This window comes from Protopterus annectens, chromosome 5.part1 (assembly GCF_019279795.1).
Source record: "Protopterus annectens isolate FY-2018-M chromosome 5.part1, PAN1.0, whole genome shotgun sequence".
NCBI lineage: Eukaryota > Metazoa > Chordata > Ceratodontiformes > Protopteridae > Protopterus > Protopterus annectens.
Window position 1 is genome coordinate 579,008,916 of NC_056736.1, and position 22,104 is coordinate 579,031,019.

The window sequence follows — 22,104 nt, forward strand, 5'->3', positions numbered from 1 at the left end:
AAAAGAAAGAGGAATGTAGCTGGGAAGAGACGGACAGTCATACAGCATCTTGTTTATCAGGAAAGGAAGGCTTCTGAATCCCTGAAGTATGAGTGACCTTTGCAGGCAGAGCCCAACTGCCACTCTTTTTACCTTTAGTAGGAGGGCAAGACTGCCTACAAACAAAGGTTGACTTACTGGGGAAGTTTCTCTGAAATTTAGGCAAAGTAGAAACAAACACGTTTAAGCTGCTGTAAGGCCTTCCCCTTATCCTGAAGGGACTTAAAACAGCAGCTGTTTCCCCAAACAAAAGTTGATTATCCAGAGCAGCATTTATCAACTTAGCCTTAACATCATCAAAAGGTTGAATCCTAATTCAAGAATACCTCCTTATCACTGGACTAAAATCAACAGCCCTACAAGAGGCAACTGCTGCATCATAACTACATTTGAAAGAATGAAACCACTTGAGAGGAAGCCCCTAGCAAGTAAAGAGCAGAAGTCTTACCCTCAGAGCCTGGAAGATCAGATATAAGCTGACAGATCTGATAAAGGTGAGCAAACACATACCTAGACATACTGGGTCTGATAATTAATGGCCCTAAAAGGTAGGTTAGCAGAAGTGTAAACTTTCTTGCCCAGTCTTTCTATGGTTCTACTATCCTTGTCAAAAGGCAGTAACTTGGGCTAAGAAAGCAATTGAGATGGCTTGTCAGAAGTTACAGACACCACAGAGTGGTCGACAGGACATATGTACAAAAAGTTGCAATCCTCAGGCACCCTATAAAACCTATCAGGCTTCTTGACAGCAGGAGGCAGAGAATAGAGGCTTTAGAGGCATTGGAAAAAGCATATAACAAAGCAGCCAAAAGAGGAGGAATAGCAGCAGGTTTAGGATATTCCATCTGCAACAACTCATAGTACCTCTCATGGATATCACAAACATGAACACAATCCCACTTAAATTCCATCACCCTAGAGACCGTGTCCCCAAAGGAAAAATTTCTTCAAAAGGAGCATCAGGACTATTATATCCCTCCTCCTCTGACCCACAGTCCAAAGAAGAAACATGAGTAGAACAAGTCAGGGATTTTTAATCAGAATCTGAATCTTCAGACGAATCCTCTTCTCTAGGTCTTTAAAGGGGAGCAGAAGACCAAGGAGGAGCAGGAACAGAACCCCCCTGAGGAGGTTTCAATGACAATAAAGCTTTAAACAGCCCCCGAGTAAAGGCTGGTCACTCACTTTGTGGACCCCTAGGAGCAGAAGAAACATGTTTAGTTTTCCATGCCTTCTTTAAGGGAATGTCTGTCCTATAAAACTTAAAAGGCTCTGACCTAGGGCGGCATTTAATAAACGCTGAAGGAACTCCTTCCATAACTAGAATCTGCAGAACCCCCCCTAGGCTCCGTGGAAATAATCAACCACGGTTCCCCTAGAACATCTGAAATGAACCCCTGCAAAGCCTTGTCGGACGTGCTGCCAAATGGATCCTTGCCGACTTCCAACTCGGTTGCAATAAATGAATCCGACAACAAAGCCGGGCAAGCCTCAGGGTTCTCACTGACCATTGAAGAAACACCTAGCAGACGCTGGACAGTCAAAGATTCAAGTCTTACCTTTTTCATCTTCTTCCCTATCATATGACCCTTGGGGCATGCTGTATCTTTAGCGAGAAGCTTAAGAAGCTGTTTCTCAAGATTCAAGGAAAGGGAAGAAAGCCTACTGTGAAGTTTTTTTGAACGAAAGCCTGACAAATAAGACAGGTGGTATGATTGTGAGAAGCTCCTAGGCAAAAAAGACACTTATCATGGCGGTCTTTATGGGGAATCTGTCTCCCGCACTGGCATTCACCCTTCCTTAAGACATTAACCCCTAGAACAAACAAAAAAGCTAAGAAACAAAACAACCTTAACAGGGTACTTATCTGCAAGGACTCAAATGGCAGGTAGGCTTAAGGTGGTACCAGAGAACGAAAACTGCATTCAGACTGATGAAAAATGACATTAGGTATTCAGACAGAAGATCTGGAGATGTGTTCGGACTGGCAGCAAAGAAGTTCTGAGGATGGTATGTTCGGATGTCATCTTTATGCCCAAACAGCGTATGAGTGATGTTCAGCTTACCTTAAAGCAACAATAGGCTTTGGTATACTGGCCAACGTTGGGGCTTCCACGGCAGGGAATTCCACAAGTAATGAATAATGCTGCAGTGAATATAAGGACATCTACCCATTACCAAAAATGCCTTTATAAAGAGAGAGTTCAACTACCCCTCAGTAAGCTGCAACACAAACACCTACAAAGTATGGTATGCACAAAGATTCTTTAACAAATAAAAATTCTCCTGGAACATATTGTTAACAAACAAATCAGATGATACAATATCCTTGACCTGGTCCTAACTAATATATAGCCACTACATGTACCACACCTCTGTTTCAGTCAGACCATAAACTTGTAACCTTCATTTTCAAAATCTCAAATAACCCTGCAGCCAATTCTGAATTCAAGGATTTCAAAATGGACAGACCTCCTCAAAATTTGTATGATTAGCTATCCAGATTCACTTGTAACGTCACCATATCTGACACTGTCACAGATGTTATTTACATAAAGGAATTCTAGTCCCACACAGGAAAGTGCCTAAACCTGGCTCTCCCTACTACAGCCAAATGCAATGGGAAGTAAAAAAGAATAAACCACCCTTGTGATCTACCAGCTTAAACAGACACTATAACAAAAACATAACTTCTTAAAATCACATAACAGATCTAAAAATTCCTCACATTAAAGACTGCATCAAGAATATCAGTATGGCACTAGAAGCTACTATCAAAGCAAATTATGAAGTTACTTTTCTGAAGCCAATGATTTTATTTATTTACTCTTCTATTAACTGTGGTAACCCCATTAGGCTAGTAGCTTCTTTTCAGGGGAGACCAGAGGTGGTATTTATACTACTAAGGGAAATTTAGCCAGGCCATTAGGGAACTTCCCATGGCACCTACTGAAATGAGTAGGGGATCTTTTTACATCCACCTGAGCTACAACCGACTCAGGCAGACTGGGACTTGGTTTAACATCTCATCCAAAGGACGACACATACAGGAGTGCACCACCCCTCTTGTGCTGCACTGCAGTGTCAGCAATCCATCCACCTAGTGTGGGAATAGAACCCACAGCCTTCTGCACCACTGACACCGATGTCTTTCTTTAGTTACATTTGGAAAATATGCCCTTGTGGAACTCATTAAAATTTTTTACTTGAGCTTAGCTACAGGATTTGCCCCTGAACTATGTCGAACTGCACAGGTGATGCACCTACACAGGGACAGCTCTACCACAAACCTGGAAAGCTACAGACCCATTAGCCTGACTGGTCTGATTTGCAAAGCCATGGAACACATCAGATCTGACCGCACAAATTAAAATATCACAAACCTTATCAGGCTGCACCCACATAATTTTGGCTTTGTCAAAAGGAGATCTTGATGACTCAATTTAGTTTCTTCTTTGACAAGTCCAGAAAGGCTGTAGACAGAGATAATTCTGTTTAGTAAACTATCTAGATCTGGCTAAATCATTCAATATTACAAACTATGCTGGCATCGTTAATATGCAAGCTCCTTAAAAGCAGGCCCATACATGGTGAGCTGTATAGCCAACTTGTTGAAAAAATGCAAGTAGCAAACTTAAGGTGGCAGGTTCCTTCTCAGAAAGAATAAAAGGTAGCTAGTGGTGTGTCACAGGGCATAGTACTGGGACCCCATGTTTTTGGTACCTACATCTTTGACCTTCAGACCAAAAAATCAGTACCTTTGGTTAACTAAGTTTGCAGATGACTGCAAAATGGGCATTATTGTCAAATTTCCCTCGGATACCCATTCATTACAACACAAACTAACCCTTGTAAACATACGGTGTACAAAAAGTGCTAAAAGTGTAGTACTGTCAACACTTGGGTAAACATCCCTCTCCCTCAACCTACAGTACAGGCAATACCCTCAACATCAAGATGATGATGTAGTCAAGGACCTTGGATCTTGGGTCTATAATTCCCCTTCCTTCAAACACCATGTAGCAACAGTTGTCAGAAATTCCTTCTATATAGCAAACTAATACCTAAAGGTATATTGTTCAGGTCAAAAAAGGTATTATCCCTCTGTACACAGCCCTAATTGCACTAATTACAGAGTACACCACCTCCTTTGGCATGTACTTTTCAATACAAATTAAGCAACTGTAAAGGCCCCAGAAGTTCCTTACAAAAACAACAGTTGGTCTAGAGTCCTTGAGCTTGAAGCTCTAATCCTTTTATTCAGTTTCTTATAGGCTCCTGCAGGGTGATCTATGCACATTCCACATCATAAGGACACCCCATTCTCTGATCTCTTTGAGCACCTGCATCTTCACAAGTCAAACAGCTCCACTAATATCAGAACTAAGGATTTGCATGTTGGAAAAAAATTTCCCCTGCAAGTTAAACAAAGCAACTCCTATCATCCTTTAAATTAAACCTGGACATCTAGCTATGTACCCATAAATGTTTAATTAAACCTGGATATCCTGCTATGTGCCTATAAATTTACTCTTGGACTAATCCTATGTTGCACATCTTAACAAAGGGGAGTAAGGCATGAGGGTGAGTACTGACCAAATGGTCTTGTGACTCAATTGTCTTGCATTTCCTATCACCTTATGCGATCTGTGATCACTGAAACCCTCTGATTAGACTTTGCCACAGAGGATACCAAGAAAGGTACAGTTAAGTTTTTTTTTCTGTTGTCACCAACAAGGTTGAGGAAGAGAACTTTAGTAAACTTGAAAAACAACTCCATATCCCCATTTGAAGGAGTCACTAAAATACCAGGATGCTTCTCAAAAATCAGAGTTTGAATAGATGAAGTTATGTTTTTCCAGAGGGTTTGTAGCTCCACAAAGTCACTTTTGATGAGCTTCACCACTTTTTCTCCCTTGTCTTGTTTAAGAAAGTCCTTAATCTGTATAAAAGCAGAACTAAAGATGAAATAAGTAAAACAAAATGAATGAAAAAAAAACAGTAAATGTTGGTAATTCAAGAGAAAAATACTAACAATTACAGTAAAAAGCTATACAATTGTTCTGACTGCAGTTGTCTAATGGAGAAACACATGCAAAACATTACTTGGGTGAAAATACTCCAGCACTGATGTGGGACGTGAAGCAATGAAAGCAGTAAGAAGAAACAGAGAAAACTCTTATAATAAAAGGATTATGATCAGGTCATTGATCCTGACTGACTTATTATGTGAGACATGAATGCAAAGAAATTCACCTCAAGAGTGAAGCTTGAAAAGTGAATTTCTTAGCATTCAAGTCAAGAACTCTTAATAAGTCAGTCAGGGTTGGAGACCCAATCATAATTCTTTGTAGTACATGCAGCTTTTATCTGCTCCTTGTACTACAAGTTAAAGTGAATAAGAAAAAAAAAATGCCAAGGGTTTTACTGGTATTCAAAGCTGTAAAGCACTTGGTGAGTGCTGTCAGGAAGACAGTATAACAGTCCTTTCTGTTAACACTCACCTTTCCCATGCCTCTCAGCTGTCTATTTTTTCTCAGAATGTCCAGATTTTTGTCTCATATACTTAGCTTGTTCCTCAAAGTCTGCAGTTTTCGGACAAACTACTGAGGACTGAAGACACCAAATAATGACAAACATTTTGGTTTCAGATTTTGTGTCCATCAGAAAATGCATGCGAGCACGTCCTGTAAATGTCGTAACTTTTCAGTCTTTTACAGGCAGTCGGGACACGTTACCAATGGAACCCATGCAGATCAAAGTATTTTATTCTGCCTCTGTGTTTTATTGGTCAGTACAGGGAGATTTTATTACCAAGTGATAGACTCTACCTTAACTTTGGCAAGGGGGAGGTGATTAACATTTTTTATGGTTGGATTGCGTGTCATTCTAGCGTTTAACTGGTTTGTTTTTTTTCTGAATATCAATGCATAAACAGTGTGCTCCATGCACTACAGTTATATAAAGTAGAACCTTGTGAACCAGCCAATGTTCTATGGAATGTTGGTGTGAGATAAACGCTACTTTTCACTGGGACTATGGTACTGCTGGCAAAAATTGTGGCTGGAGAAAAAAAATAACACATATGATGAGTAAAACCAGAGGTTATTGACTTCTTCCTGCTAGAGTTACTTATACTCTCATTTCTCACCTTACACTGACTGACACTGTCCAGAAACCTAGATTTTCACCTTTTATATTACTATCACTTCCACACAAACATAATACTTCTAAGCACTTTGTCTAGCCAAATTTGTTTTTTATCTTTAGTATTTACAGTACTTGCACATTACCGCAACCAGATTTCAGCCAAGTCATCATTCTTCATTTTATGGAGAAAGGAGTCATTGTGTTTGTTCAGGTGTTGGTACGTTAACTAAGGACTTGTCTGTGAGACTGGAGTCCGACTGTACTGGGACTGTAAAAGTGAAACAACTGACTTTTCTGACCACAGTGGGATTGTATATGGCAGGACAGTTAAAAATGATCCCACTGTGTCAGTTCTCATGAAGTTGGAAGGTATAGGACATAAATGTGAATTCTCTTGTATTATTTATTTATTTATTTATTTTTTAAATACTTCAATATAAGTGCTGGCCTTCTTTTAACAAAGTCAGGGAACAACATTCCGCTGTAAGTGACAATGCTATAGACAGCTTCATCAGGGCGAAGCCTTTTTACAGTCCTCATTCTCCTGCTTAGCTCAGTTCCCATTTCTTAATGCCTACTTATTCTTTGCTATTATGCACAGCAGTCATGAAATGTGTAAATCCTTCTTACAGGAAGACCGTCTTCAGCCCCATGTCATAGTTAAAATCGTCAAAGATCACCTCCCCTTTTTAATACACTCCCCCCAGTGTGACTTTCCCTTCTGTGTCAGTAACTGCTTTCAGGAAGTAAAGGCATACCAAGGCAAATTATGCGATATGGCTGGCCTAGCTCCGTGAAAACTAAGTCATGCACTGTGTCAGGAAGTTTTATTTTTTTCTCTCCTCTTGTTTCTGTTTGTCTCTGTCAGTAGCCCCCCACATTCTCAGTTGTTCATAAAATTTTGGAGCTGCTGTGAAGTGCACAACCAAGAAGCTGCAAACATGACCCGGTTTGGAATTTGGTTGCAATAATACACAAGTACTGTATTTACTTATGCATCCATTCTTCCTATACTCAGAATTTTAGTTGTGCTCATTTTCCTTAGTAATCTGTTTCCTAAGCCCCCCCCCCCACCCCCGTGTGATAGACTACATATCTGTACACCATTCATGCTTATAATCTCTATTACTAATTAAGACTAAAATGATTAAGTATTACACTGATGTTACATTCGAGAATACATTATATGAAGCCGACCTAAAACATCACTGCCACAATTGGTCTTAAGAGATGGAGAAATGGAATCAGGATGACTGATTAATGCAGTAATTGGTCATCCATCCCTAAAAGCAAATGCAGAGCTCACAAAGTGGGATGTCTACACAGTGGACTAAACACAATTTATATACTGCACTGTTAAAAACATACTTTCTATCTTCAGTTCCTTTTTTTCTATCTTCTGCTCCTTTTTGCCTTTTTCGTCCTTCTCAGAATCCTTCTTTTTTGCAGGGATCTCTTTTGGCACTTCTGTCTTTGCCACCTTGTCTTGGACCTGAAACAGAAAGTATATGCAGGACTGTAAAGGTTTACATTGGTAAGAAAGCAACAGCTGACACATTAAGAACAGTCAAGTATTCCTTGTTCAACTTGTTTTCATTTGAATTTATTAATTTGTTAACCTGGCAAGTGAACTGTACATGATCATGACCCTTTTCAGGCAAGACTCTGGCCACAAGGACAAGAGTAAATGTAAAACAAAGGGTTGATTTACAGTAGACAATCAACAATTTTTTTAGCAAGTGAGTGGAAACCAAAGTACCCCGACAAAATCCACAGACACAGGAACAACACACAAATTCCACACAGACACTGACCAGAGGTCACGATTAAACTACGGACCCTGAAACAATGAGGCTGTTGCTTTAACTACTGAGCCACCAAAATCATTCTAAAGAGATTTAAAGTAAATCAAGCGAAGCCAATAATTAGTAAAGAATTCCGATTTCAAGCATATCAATTTCTCATTCACTGACATCTGCAGAATAAAAACACAGATTCAGTTGAACAACATATTAATTTAGTTCAACAGTGTTAATAGGTCAACAGGCAGCATATACCTGCCTGTAAATTTGGAAGCTGAGAAAGCTGTTGGTTCTACTCCCAAGCAGGTGTTTGGGTTACATTTTCCACTAAAAATACTGCACGCAACATACTGGTGTGCTGCTATTCTTCAGCTGAGGCACTTGCTAACTCCAGTGGATGTAAAAGATGCCATGACTCTTATCAAAAATAGTGGGGAATTTGTTCAGTGAACTGGCCAAATTTCCCCTAATCAGTATGAATATGACCTTGGGTCTCTCCTGAAATGTAGCCACTGGCCTAGAGGGTCTAACCCAGTCAAAGGATAAATAAATAAAAATACAGTAGAGAGTCGATTTTCTGAACTAATTGGGGCCTAAGGTAGTTTGGATAATCAAACATATAATTGAACCAGATAAAAAACTTCAAAAATCTTTTTTTTTTTTCCAACTCATGAGTACACCTTTCAATCATTCAGTGATTCCAGTGGATAATAAAGAATATTTTTCACACACAAGCTGGCTACAAGCTCAAAAAATATGCTCACGTGAACACATATAATGTTTACATAGTCGGACTTTATGAGTCTTCCTACCAGAAAACTTTGGAAGGCTGGTTCGGACAACTGACATTTCAAATAATCGACTCTCTACTGTAAATGAAAGAAGAGGCTACCTGCACTTAACATACAGGTACAAATAACTCCTGCGGCAGCAGCTATTTTTCCAGTAAAAATATAGTACTGATATACCCACAAACAATTATGAGAAGCATCACAGCTCTCCAGCAAATAGGATCTCTTGCTCAAAACTCAATATAAAACCTTGTCTAAAGCTTGCACCTGTGACATAGAGCAATACAACCCCAACAATGACAAACAGCTCAGACTGAAAGGCTACTCATACCCTCCAGGGGGAGGGGGGTGTCTATTCAACACTGCTACTCCGAAAAGAAATCACTACCAGAGAGCAAGGGTGGAGTCATAAGGGTGGTGGGGGGGGGGGGGGGCTGGTGCTAGAATGACGACTGAATGACTACCCAAGCTGGTGACGGTGTCCCCTGGCTGCTCTGTGAAGGACATACAAAATGACAGATGGGCACTGGCAGTCCCTGTAATGATGTAGGTGCCCAAATTGGCACCCAAAAGGAGGGTCTAAGGCCATTCAAAAAAAATTATCAATGCCAGTATGCTGGTGAGAGTACTAAACAACCAGATGTAAAAGATGTCCCTCTCTGGATGGCTCACACCTATGGTAAACTCCTCACTCCTATGGAATGAATGGGTACAGGTCCAACAGAAAGGTATTTGGTGGTCAGCAGGCTGAGGAAGAAAAAAAGCACATAAAATCTGTCCAACAGTGATGGAATTTATCAATCTTACTGCCCATACCAACAAGTCTCACACCCACATTAAGTGGTGTTGTTTCCACTTATTTACTCCAAAGTGAAACATACCCTTTACAAAATAAAATCTGGATGGGGAGGATTACCGCAGCATAATATCACAAGACAATTCTGTTACTATTATACCATACACATCAGCTACAGCCAATTTAAAATGCATAGGTCTAAAGTCCAGATGTTCAACTATGCTCAAGGTAACAGACCAAGAAATAACCAGCGATGTATTGCTTTAATATGTATGGCTATAATAAGTTTCTTTATTCAAGTATTGTCCTAATTCCAGAGCACTTCTGAAGTGAGTCACGCCAACTGAAGAGATTCCAAAGTAATTTATCCTGAATGAAAAAGGAAAACAAGAAGCCCGGAAACTGCTTATTATGATGCTGAGCTTAGAATGCAATCTATAAAGCTTTTTAAAAGGTGTAGGCAGGAACAGCAGAGCGGCCACAGTGGTGCAGCGGTTAGCATTGCCACCTCACAGCAAGAGGTTCTCCAGTTCGATCTTCGGCTGGGGTGCCTTCTGTGCGGAGTCTGCATGTCCTCCCTGTGGCCGTGTGGGCTTCCTCCGGGTGTTCCGGTTTCCTCCCACATCCCAAAGACATGCTATAGGTGGAGTGGACACACTAAACTGGCCCTAGGTGTGATTGCGTGCATGTGTGTGCCTTCTGTGGAAGGCTGGGTGCCAGGCTGGCAACTCGACACCGTAAAACTCCACTGCCAATCATGAGCGGACAGGTGATCCGCTGTGGCGACCCCTAACCGGGAAAACCAAAAGAAAAAGAAGGGAAGGCGGCGGCAGGAACATAAGTGCCGATGTAGGCAGAAAGAGTAATTGTCAATAGGAGAACGTGACAGTGGTAGCAAATACATACCTCTCAACTGTCCAAATTTTCGCTTCATTATATATATATATATATACACAAATATATATATATATATATATATATATATATATATATATATATATATACACACACACACAAATATATATATATATATATATATATATTTTGGTCTGTTCCTCATAAAAATTTGTGGTTTTCTAGCAAATCATTGAGAATTAAAGTCACACTGACAGACATTTGACTTTTAGTCTTTATATCCTTCAGAAAATGCATGCCTACACAACACCTTTTATTCGAGCAGCATCCTAAATTTATAACAGCAAAATTTAAAATATGTCCCTATCTTTGGGCTTTTGTCCCCCATTTCTTTTTGGTTTTGTCTAGATTTCTTTTGCTAAGACGTTGAGAGGTATGGCAAATACTCAAGTCAAATGCACTTTAAAAGTATCAAGAAGCCACTCGGCATACTAGCCAATAACTTCTCCAACCTGTCTGCAGCAAAAGAAATATGACCAGGTCTACAGAGATAACATAACTGATAAGGTCTACATCCCTAACTAAATTACAATAGAGAACAGCAGGGCTGCAGGCAGACAATAGTATGGGACAAATACTCATCTTATTGATACCTGTGGGGGCGGACTTAAAGATGACTGGATTGGTTTCAAGGAATTCTCACAAATCACCATAGGAAGAAAACATAATATCAGTTCTCAGGAAGATCTCAAGAAATACCAGACATTACTTCTTAGGCATAACATGGAGTTCCAACAGTTTTCTAGCAGAAGCTGCCATGACTAGAAAGAGAGCCTTCAAGGGGGGGGGGACATAAGCACTTCAGAAGAGGTATACATGACGGAAGAAAAATGGAAAAATTAAGTGTCTAAACCACAGCTTTCATATCATATGAGAGGATGAAGTTATAAAAGGAAGTCAAAAGGCGAAACTCACATTTTGGATAATTTTAGTTAACTTTGGGTGGATTAAATATCCATGTGACAAATAGAAGGTAGACAAGGTCAAGGAATGTCCTTTCACACTACAGTAGCTCAAGACCAGATCAACAAGATGCCAAAAAGTAAATGAATCAACCCTGACAAAAGACAAAGAAGAGGAAATCAGACTGTGGTATTCATCCTGAACGGAGAGACTTCCCAACACTAATTCAAGCAGGTAGAATGTTTTTAATCAGCCATCACAAAAATGTCAATACTAGCTGTAAAAGGTCAAAAGGGATAAACATACTGAAAGAGACAGGCCCAATCAATGATGCCTTTTCCAGGGGAGGCAGACAGGAAAGACCCACTACTGGATAAGGTGCACAAGAGCTGAACAAAGCAAAATCAGGACAAGTCAGGAATTCTGTAATCTGGCATTTGTCAGAAGGCAAGCAAAAGAAAGAAAGGTGCAAATATCTGATCCTCTCACTGGAAAGAAATTGAGCCCACTGTCAATCTTCCTCAATTTTTAGGAAATTAGCAAAATTTAGAAAGAACATTTCCTAATGGGACAGGAGGGCTTGTCTGAAGTAAACCCTTATGACTTAAGGGCACTACTGCATTTTTAGGGTAACTCCAAATGCTCAAGGACAAACCTGGCCTTCACTACAACAAGAATGCAATACAGTTTTTCTTCTTTGAAATGGACACCACTACCATTATGGACATCCAGTACATCACCACTACTTCCAGAGTAAAAGCGATCCCCCTGTACAGAATGCATGATGTGTTCTGCAATAATCACTCAAGCTGTCAGCTCTGATAAGGAGCTATGGTAAATGAAGGGACTTGTCAAGATCACAATAGCAAGATGATGGATGTACACAGATTAACAGCTTAACTTCAGCTCTCCCAGTGTGAAAAAAAAAAAAGAGAATGAAAGATTATGGTCAGGAACTCTGTCACTGTTGGTAAATTCCATTGCTGTTTAGTATGTAAACTGCCTGGATGCCAGCGAAGAGCAAACTAAGAGAACCTAAAGGAAAACCAACTAGAAAAGATTAAGAGAAAACAATGACTGGGAAGATTCCTACAACTGTTCAGCAAAAAGCAGTTCAAGCTCCAGCTGTGGTGTAAGACATGGCCTTCCAGTAATCCAGAGGAAAAAAAAAAAGTTACATGTGCTCAGAGCTGATTACAATAAAGAAAACACTGAAGGCATACATCAACTCAAGTAACAAAACACTGGAAAAAATGGAAAATGCTTTAAAAAAGAAGTTATGTACTCACCATAACGTTCCATCTGAGTAGGTAAACTTCATTTGTCAGCAACCTGTGGGTTACAGATCTGACACGGATCCGAGCCGGCAGCATACCAAGCAAAAAGATCCGAGCTCCAAGCTCCTCCCCCTTACCCATACTACACTGCAACCTCCTTCTAATCCTCAGATCACATTTGCCACCTGTACATAATAACAAAACAAACTAACAACCTGAGACACCTGACTCAAGGACAAAGTAAAGCTCATAAGTCCGAACCTCGAGCTCAGCTAACCATGAAGGTCAGGGGGAAGGAGGGAGGGACGGTTGCTGCAAATGAAGTTTACCTACTCAGATGGAACATTATGGTGAGTAAGTACATAACTTCTTTATCTGAAGTAGTTAACTTCATTTGATCAGCAACTTGTGGGACAGAGCCCCCAGCTACCCGAATCTTGGGAGGCCCTTAAAAAAGGATATTCCGGAGCACTGCAGAGCCAAAGGCAGCCCTTCCTCTAGACACCAAATCCATTTATAATGAGAGATAAAGGTGTGAGAAAGGACGCCCAGGTAGCCGCTGAGCAAATGACATCCAGGGAAACTCTAGACCAGAATGCAGCAGACATTGCCATAGAATGTGTAGAATGAGCATGAACTCCCATTGGTTCTGGCAAGCCAGACTCTCTGTATGCTTGTAAGATACAACTCGAAATCCACCTGGCGAAAGTGACCTTTGAAACTGGTTTCCTTAAAAAAAGGCTTAGCAAAGGAGAAAAAAGTTGATCAGATTTACGAAAGACAGTCGTCCTGTGCAAATAAAAAAATGTAACTGTCTGTGAACATCCAGCAAATGAAGTGTATATTCTCCTTTGTTCTGGAAATTAGGGAAAAAGACAGGCAAATTAACGGACTGATTAATATTAGTCTTAGAAGCAACTTTAGGGAGAAAGGAGGGATTAGTCCTGAGAGATACCCTATCCTTATGAAACACCAGGTATGGAGGTTTGATACAGAGCCTGAAGCTCCGACACTCTCCTGGCTGAAGTAATTGCTACCAAAAAAGCAGTCTTCCATGACAAATACTTCGGATCCACAGAAGCTGCGGGTTCAAAGGGAGGCACAATTAACACCTGAAGAACTAAGGTCAGATCCCTCTGCGGGGATGAATTTCTAACGGGGTCTCAAAAGAAAAGTGCCTTTTAGAAAGGTCTTAGAAATTCTGGCAGCAGCGAGGGAAACAAAGTTGCCCCCAATATGAAAATGAGAAATGGCAGCCAGCTGGACCTTCACAGTAGATGAGCTGGCCCCTTGCTGAAAAATATTCCAGTACCGCTGAAATAGGAGCGGTGAAAGGATCCAAGTTCTTTTGTGAAGCCCAAATTGAAAAAACGTTTCCATTTGCTACTGTAAATCTTCCTGGTAGAGGGTTTATGTGCCGCCACCAGGATAGACTTGACTCGGGAAGAGATACCATGAGTCCTGGCAACTAGGGGAACTGGATCAGCCAAGCTGAGAGCTTGAGACCGTTCAGGTTCGGAGGAGCCATTCCCGAGGGATGAGAAATCAGATCCAGAATGGGATCCAAGATCCAGAGTGGAGCTATGAGATGAGACCGCAGGCAAGGGAACCAGACTTGACGAGGCATGAATGGGGCTAAGAGGAAAATCTTGCTCCCCAACTGGCGAGCTTTCTGCAGAAATTTTGTCATAAACGGAAGAGGAGGATACGCATAAAGAAGACCGGCGGCCAAGCATGGACTAGAGCGTCTCTGGGGGCTTCTTCCAAAGGAGGAATTAGAGCGAAAAACTCGCTGCACTTTGCGTTGGAAGGCGATGCGAAGAGATCGGAGCAAGGCTGACCTCACTTGAGGAAGATCTGTTCCGCTACACAGGGATTCAGAGACCACTCGTAAGGAGAGAGGATAGTTCTACTCAATTTGTCCGCCAGTATGTTGGCAACAGGAAGCGGTTGGTGGAGATCTCCCATTCCCAAACTCTCATGGCTTCTTGGCAAAGGGGGTAAGATCTGGTTCGCCCCTGTTTGTTGATATACCAGACCACTGATGTATTGTCCGAATGGATAACAATAGTCCCCGGAAGAAGAGAGGCATGAAGGGCCTGCAACGCCAAAAGGACCGCCCTCCTCTCCAGGACATGTATATGCAGTACGGTCTCAGTCTGAGTCCAAGTGCCTTGGACAGTCCTGCCCGCACAATGTCCCCCCCACCCTAGGCGGGAAGCGTCCGTGGTCACTGTGGCCTGGGGTGGTGACATAAAAGGTCGTCCTTCCCGAAGAGCTCGGGATTGAAGCCACCACATGAGGGAGTTCCTGCAAACCCTGCTAAGAGGAATCGGGAAGTCTAGGGGGTGATGTAGAATAGACCACTGGACTTGCAACGTCCACTGTAGAACCCTCATGTGCAGACGAGCGTAAGGAATCAAGACTGATCGCTGCCGCCATGGACCCCAAAGCTCTCAAGACTAATTCTGCTGGGGGAGCAGGGGACCGAAAGAGGGTTAGCACATACAGAGTCATGCTGTGAAGTCTGTCTGATGTTAGGAAGGCCCTGGCCTGAAGGGTATCTATCCTGGCCCATATGAAGTCTAACACTTGAACATGCTGGAGGAAAAAGACTTCTTGAAATTTATGGTTATCCCCAACCGGGGTGACATACAGAGAAAGAAATCCCTGGCTAGAGAAAGTAGATGTCTGGTGGGGGTGGTGAGGAGCCAGTCGTCTAGGTACGAGAAGACCTGTATGCCCTGGAGCCTCAGGGAGGCCGCTACAACTGCCATGACCTTGGTGAACACCCTGGGGGCTGTGGTGAGACCGAAGGGTAGGACCCTGAACTGGTAATGACTGGCCCCTAGCCAAAAGCGGAGAAATCTCCTGGACCATCTGTCCATGAGAATATGATAGTACGTATCCTTGAGGACTAAGAGCACATCCAGTCCTCCTCCTGCAAGAGGGGCAGGATGGAATGTATCGTGACCATCCAGAATTTCTCCTTGGCAACGAAAAAGTTCATTGTTGACAGGTCGAGAATCGGCCTCAAGTCCCCAGTCTTTTTTGGCACCAGAAAGAACCTGGGGTAGATGCCTGATCTGGACTGGTCTGGGGTCACATGCTGGATGGCTCTTTTTTTATAACAGCTTTTTTATTTCCAAAGCCGCGGCCTCCCTTGGAGAGGGTGGGACATCGGAGAGGCGCCTTGAGTAAGGAGGCTTGTTTATGAAGGGGATTGAATAGCCTCTGGATATTATCTGAAGCACCCAGCGATCTGTTGTGATGGACTCCCATTGAGCCAGGTGACTCAAAAAACACCCCCCGACTGCCTCCAGAGAGAGGAGCAGTTGGGCAACCCCTCAGGGCTGCTGCGCAGGTCAGTAAAGGGTTCCTGTGACCCAAAGTTCTTCGGCCCCCCTCTGCCTCTGGGCCAGCGTCCACCCTGTCCCCCTCTGCCTCTGGGGAGAAGGAGTCATGAGCTTTCCGGGCCTGCTGATTTTTCCAGAACCACATCTTCTTCTGCCCTCGCTGGTTCCTAGAGAAGAACCTTTGAGGGGTAGAGAAGCGTATTCAGATGGCTGACAGCGTTTTCCCGTCTTTCTCGCCTTGGACCAGCGTCTCGAGGATGGTCTTCCCGAAAAGGGTCGACCCGTCAAAGGGTGCATTCGGGAAGGACGCCTTGAAGGGTTCCGAGAAATCTCAAAGTCGAAGCCAGGCATGACGCCTTAAGGCGATACCAGACCCGCTAGCTCTAGCAGCTCCCTCGGTGGCATGGGAAAGTAGCCGCATAGAAGAATTATACACTGACTTGAGAGTGGCCGTACGAGCCGAGAAAGTCCATTTATCCTCGGCCGACATGGACTCTGGGGGACACACAGCATACTCTTTGACCAGGTCCCGCTGCAGTCTTATTACATGGGCCAAGTAATTCAGCTCCCTTATAGAGAAGGTAGCTGAAGCAAAAGTCCGCTTTCCAATGTGGTCCATTGCCCGAGACTCCTTATCAGGGAGATGGACCGAAGAACTTTCCTGGGAGAGTTCCTTTTTGGTGGCGGCCGCCGCCACCACCATGGCATCAACCGGGGAACCCTTGGTCCACAAAGCTCTGTCGGCAGAGGGAGTAAGAACCTTATCGGGCCTTCTAGGTATCGGCTCTACAATGTCCGGCTCCTTCTACGCCCTGGTGGTAATCAGGTCGACCAGGGGGTCAGCTGGGGGGTGGGGGGGGAGACCCCCAAGAGGTGTCGAACACCTCCAGGAATACAGACTCGTCCGAGGAGGGTTTGGGGGTGGACCCCCCCCTTTGGCGGAGTATTTCCATAATGTCTCCAACGGAGATGTCGTCAGGGGGTGATTTGGGGGAACCCTCCCCTTCCTCCAAAATCAGCATCCTCAGTGAGGGCCTCAGGGGAGTCCAAGTGCCTCCTTTTGCACAGCCGTTTGTGAGGGACCTCCTCTGGGGGACTGTCCGGGGGGGGGGGGCTCAACAACAGACTCATGTTCCTCCACGGGAACTGGCTGGGGCGTCAATGACACAGGCTGTCCCTGTGGGGACTGAATGATGGAGGACAAACAAAGCTGCGAGGGAGCAGGGGCAGACCCTGAGGAAAGAGTGAGGGGGTCTCAATCCTCCAGAGAGAACCCTCTCCACCATGAACGCCAAAGGGGAACCGGCCTCTCTAAGACAGGTGGCCGGAGCTCTCGGATCAGAGAGGATCGGTGCCAGAGCCGAAGTGGTCAGACCAGAGAGGATGGTGTGCTCCGACCACAAAGGAGCCGAAGACACACTCACCCCCCCGGATCCAATGCCCAGCTCTTGGCTCAGAGAGCTCGGATCCGAAAGCGGATCAGATAAGCTCGAGGGCATGGCCGGCGTCAAGGTAGTAATAACCATCGGCGCCGACCCCCTCCGAAATCCGGTGGTGGATCAGAGAAAGAGCTATCGGGGCTAACAGTGGAGCCGAACTCAGAACCCGGGGGAGGGGGGGCAGCAACACTCCCATCTGCAACTGAGTTTCCAAGAATCAACGCATCATCCGGTCCATATCTGCCTCCGAAATGCTGCGAGAAGACCTGGAGGAAGCCGCTGACGGGAGAACGACCTCAAGGCTGGTCAGGTCTCCTCCTCCGGTTCCGGGGAGAAACGTGGCGAACAGAGCTGTGGGGAGGAAGGCTTGGACACTCTTAATGGAGAAGAGACCACCTTAACGAGGGCCAAAGGGTCCAACTCGGCCTGCCACTTGCAGCTTCTCTCGCTCTCTTTTTCTCTCTTTCTATTCTTCTTGGCCTCTCATTCTCCCTGAGACAAGGTGGGAGGGTGAATTCCAGACAGGGGAAGAGGGCCGGTTGGCTGGGCAGCCGCGGCTGTCGCTACAGAGAGGGAAGGAAAAGAAGCTGATTCCGCAGGTAGAAGACCCGCCAGAATCAGCTTGTTCCTCCTATCCCTTAGGGCTCGGAGGCTGAAGGCCGCACAAATCTGGCAGCCCGAAGAAAGGTGCTGAACCCCAAAACAAATCACACACTGAGTGTGACCATCCGCTGGCGACAGCTTATGGCCACACTCGGAGCACTATGACTTTCAGCCATACTAGAGAGACACAAAGAGCCACACACGCACACCTGAAAGAGGGAAAAATAGAAGCCTACTAAGGGATGAATAACTACCAAAGGTGAAGGGGGAAATAAAGGCTAGAAGAAAGAACACCCGAAGAAAGGTACTAAAATACATGCACACACAAAAAAGTACACTAAAACAGAAGTTTGAGTAAAAAAAAAATTGCTACACTTGCCTGGAGCTCTAAGAATCCCATGCTTGACAAAGCCGCGGCAAACGAGATCCGAGGACTGAAAGGAGGTTGCAGTGTAGTATGGGTAAGGGGGAGGAGCTCAGATCTTTTTGCTTGGTATGCTGCCGGCTTGGATCTGTGTCGGATCCGTAACCCACAGGTTGCTGATCAAATGAAGTTAACTACTTCAAATGAAGCTGATTCCCTGGGTAGAAGACCCACCAGAATCAGTTTGTTCCTCCTATCCCATAAGGCTTGGGGATTGAAGGCCACACAAATCTGGCAGCCCGAAGAAAGTTGCTGAACCCCCAAACAAATCACGCACTGAGTGTGACCATCTGCTGGCAACAGCTTATGGCCACACTCGGAGCACTTGGAAAAAGTCACTTTATGACTTTCAGCCATACTAGAGACACACACAGAGCCACACACGCACACCTGAAAAAGGGAAAAATGGGGGTCTACTAAGGGATGAATAACTACCAAAGATGAAGTGGGAAATAAAGGCTAGAAGAAAGAACACCCAAAGAAAGGTACTAAAATGCACACAAACAAAAAAAAGTAGACTAAAAGAGAAGTTTGAAGTAAAAAAATTGCTACACTTGCCTGGAGCTCTAAGAATCCAGTGCTTGGCAAAGCCGCGGCAAACGAGATCTGGGGATTGGAAGGAGGTTGCAGTGTAGTATGGGTAAGGGGGAGGAGCTTGGAGCTCAGACCTTTTTGCTTGGTATGCTGCCGGCTCGGATCTGTGTCGGATCCATAACCCACAGGTTGCTGATCAAATGACGTTAACTACTTCAGATCAGATGGTCAAATAAGCTGATAAAACCACAAAAATCAGAGGTCAAAATGATGAAAATACCATCCAAGTATGAAACTGTTTAAGAAGAGATGTTTCAAAATATGGTAGAACAGTAGGTGGAGGACAAAGCATGCAATGAAAATCTGAGGGTTTCTGCTGTACCAGATAAACTAGACGGAAAAGACTGCATTAATTTAAAGAATGCACAAACAAGGAACTAGACTTATTCCACAGCAGGAGCTGTTAATTTAGCACACCAAGTGTATGCTCCAAATCTAACCATGAGAAAGCAGCGAAGACCTGTCTTAGTAAAGATACACACCTACCAGCAGAAAGAGTTAATCCTGACAAAACTGTGGCAAAAGGGCAAAGCATTAAAAGTTGGAGACTGTTTGTTTGTGGGAAATTATTATTCACTGCTCACAAGGCAGAAGAGAAAAATTATTCCAGCAATCAGGGAATGTCGAGAGGCAGGTGCGAGATTCAAGATGTTATACACCCAGCTGTCTTCTGAATATTTTTCCTGGAAGATCAGTCATTTTTTGAGGCAGATAAGGCTAAGGAAGAAATACAAAAGTAAAAGTGAGCCATCAAGCAGAAGGCGACTATGCTTCTCACTCTTGATAATAAAGTAAACAGAGAGAGACTTTGCCAGTGAAGCTTTTTCCACTGTTTCAACACAAGAGATGAAGAAAAGGAAAGGGGATGATTAGAAGAAATCAGGAGTACCTTAAAATTGAGCCAGCAATCTGGAGGAATATGAGGAAAGCCAGCAACATGGAACTTAGCGAATAAATGTCAGACTCCAAAGCATCAACTGTATTTGTGAAATATGGCTGTATAAAAAAAGTGAAAGACTAGACTTTTGTTGACTTTGTTAAACTTGTTGGGAACTGAATGGCATTTGCCTCACTTCAAGTCATCAATGTACGGAGTGACACTGACGGGAGGAGAGGGAAAAAGGAAGGAAAATAGTAACTAAAATAATTTATGTTCAACAGTATTTCTATGAAACTTTTCACAATATCAAACGCATGGTTTACAACCAAACATTTTTAGTTGTTGTTGCATGTGAAAAAAAAAATATTAAAGTAAACAGATCCCTTCTTTCCTCTTTTTTAGTATTAAAAAATGCAGGCATTAAAATGCAAAAAAGAGAAAAAAGGCGTGGCAAAAGCATGTTTAAGTTAATAGGCTGTAATCTTGGGTGGTTGAGATGGGAGATGAGGTGCAAAAGTACACAGATCATAATATAAGCCAATACATTTTTCTCTTACTTTAACATACGTGAATGTCTGGATTAGGACCCTTTACTCAATCTAATACCAGTTTTAAGCAGATGAAACTAAACAAGAGAACACTCAATATAACAAAAAGTTTTCCTTTAGCAGTAAACGTTTCTGCTCGTCTTTAGAAGCCTGCAGTGGAGGACATTTTTTCCTCTTGCGTTTCCATGAAGACAAACTGATAATTTGTCAATAAAAAGCAAGAACACAGGTTTCTTCAAGGCTAAAAGTTAATGTTTTCTGAAAGCAATGTTTTCACATCTGGGAATGGAATAAAGATAAAAAAGAACAGACACCAATTAGTGTAAGTAAAAGCACAGGAAATAACATATGTCTCAGCATGGAAAACCTTAATTTTTGGCTGAGGCCTGTGTTTCCAGCTGTCTATTTGGGCCACTTAACCCTACTAGGAGGGTTACACTTAATTACTTAAAACTGTACACAGTTATGTGTGTTTGTAATAAGTCAACAGGTTATTGGGTTGTCTTAGTGGTGTTTATTTCATTGTTTGCGGGTTTTCATTAAAACAAAAAGTCTTGTAAAATTAGATTCCAGAGTTAAGAAAAAAACTGTATAAATGATTAACCAGTCAAACATTAGTGGGTGCATGCATCTCAAAAGCTGGAAATAGACATTTAAAAAGCTGTCATATATAAAAGGTCGAAATAATGACTTCCTGTCATAATGGTGACACTTTTCATATTATCTTGGAATGTGCATGGTCTCACAGGTACAGACAAAAAGGAACAAATATTTATTTATATTAAGAAATGCAGAGTACAAATAGCAATGGTCCAGGAGACACATTTGGGAAGAACTGAGCATGCAAATTTGATAAAGACTGATTGCTTTACAAGCTTAGGATTTGAAGCTCAAGCTCCTCATCTCCAACCCATAATACCTAATTCCCCCAGACTACCTCAGATCGAGTTTGCTGCTAACATAAATACACATGCATGTATGTGCATATATATGACCGTAACCAACCAACAGTGTTGAATGTAATTTGAGGACATTTTAGTTCCACTGCTGAGAGATGGTTTAACAAGTAAAAAAATATAGAGCTATTTTAGTTCATTTAAAAGCATCTCCGAACTCATTTCTTTGCCTGTACTAGACATTCCACTGCTGGAAGCTTTGTTGGGTCGAGCGCTGGTATACTTTTTGCTGTTGTGTTTATGAACCGAGCACCCCTGTTGACACGCGCACCATTACGTTTGTGATATATATATATATATTATATATATTATGTGTGTGTGTGTGTATATATATATATATATATATATATATATATATATATATATATATATATATATATACATACACATATATACACACACATATATATATATATATATACACATACATATACAGAAGGACAGGTAGCTTAAATCCTTCTAAGTTGGGAATTGCTTATTGAAGTCTCAGTGTCCGTTATTCAAAAAGTGTATTAGCTCTGGTTTAAGCACTTGGGCTTCAGGCCAGTTATTTTACATTAAGGTTTGTGGTCTGCACTCTTGTGGGAGGAGAGGCTAGATTCTGCCCTTCTGAGCTGAGAATTTCTGGTTA

The 22,104-nt window shown here is 42.8% G+C and overlaps 1 protein-coding gene across 1 annotated transcript in view; it reads right to left on the reverse strand.

The window, feature by feature from the left end:
- The window catches only part of MPHOSPH8 (M-phase phosphoprotein 8), a gene marked incomplete at its 3' end in the record, with an annotated part of 1,147,086 nt that overhangs the window by 993,870 nt on the left and 131,112 nt on the right, over window positions 1-22,104 (reverse strand). The window contains 1 exon segment of the mRNA XM_044072830.1: window positions 7,558-7,681. Within this exon segment, the coding sequence (XP_043928765.1) occupies window positions 7,558-7,681 (124 nt within the window).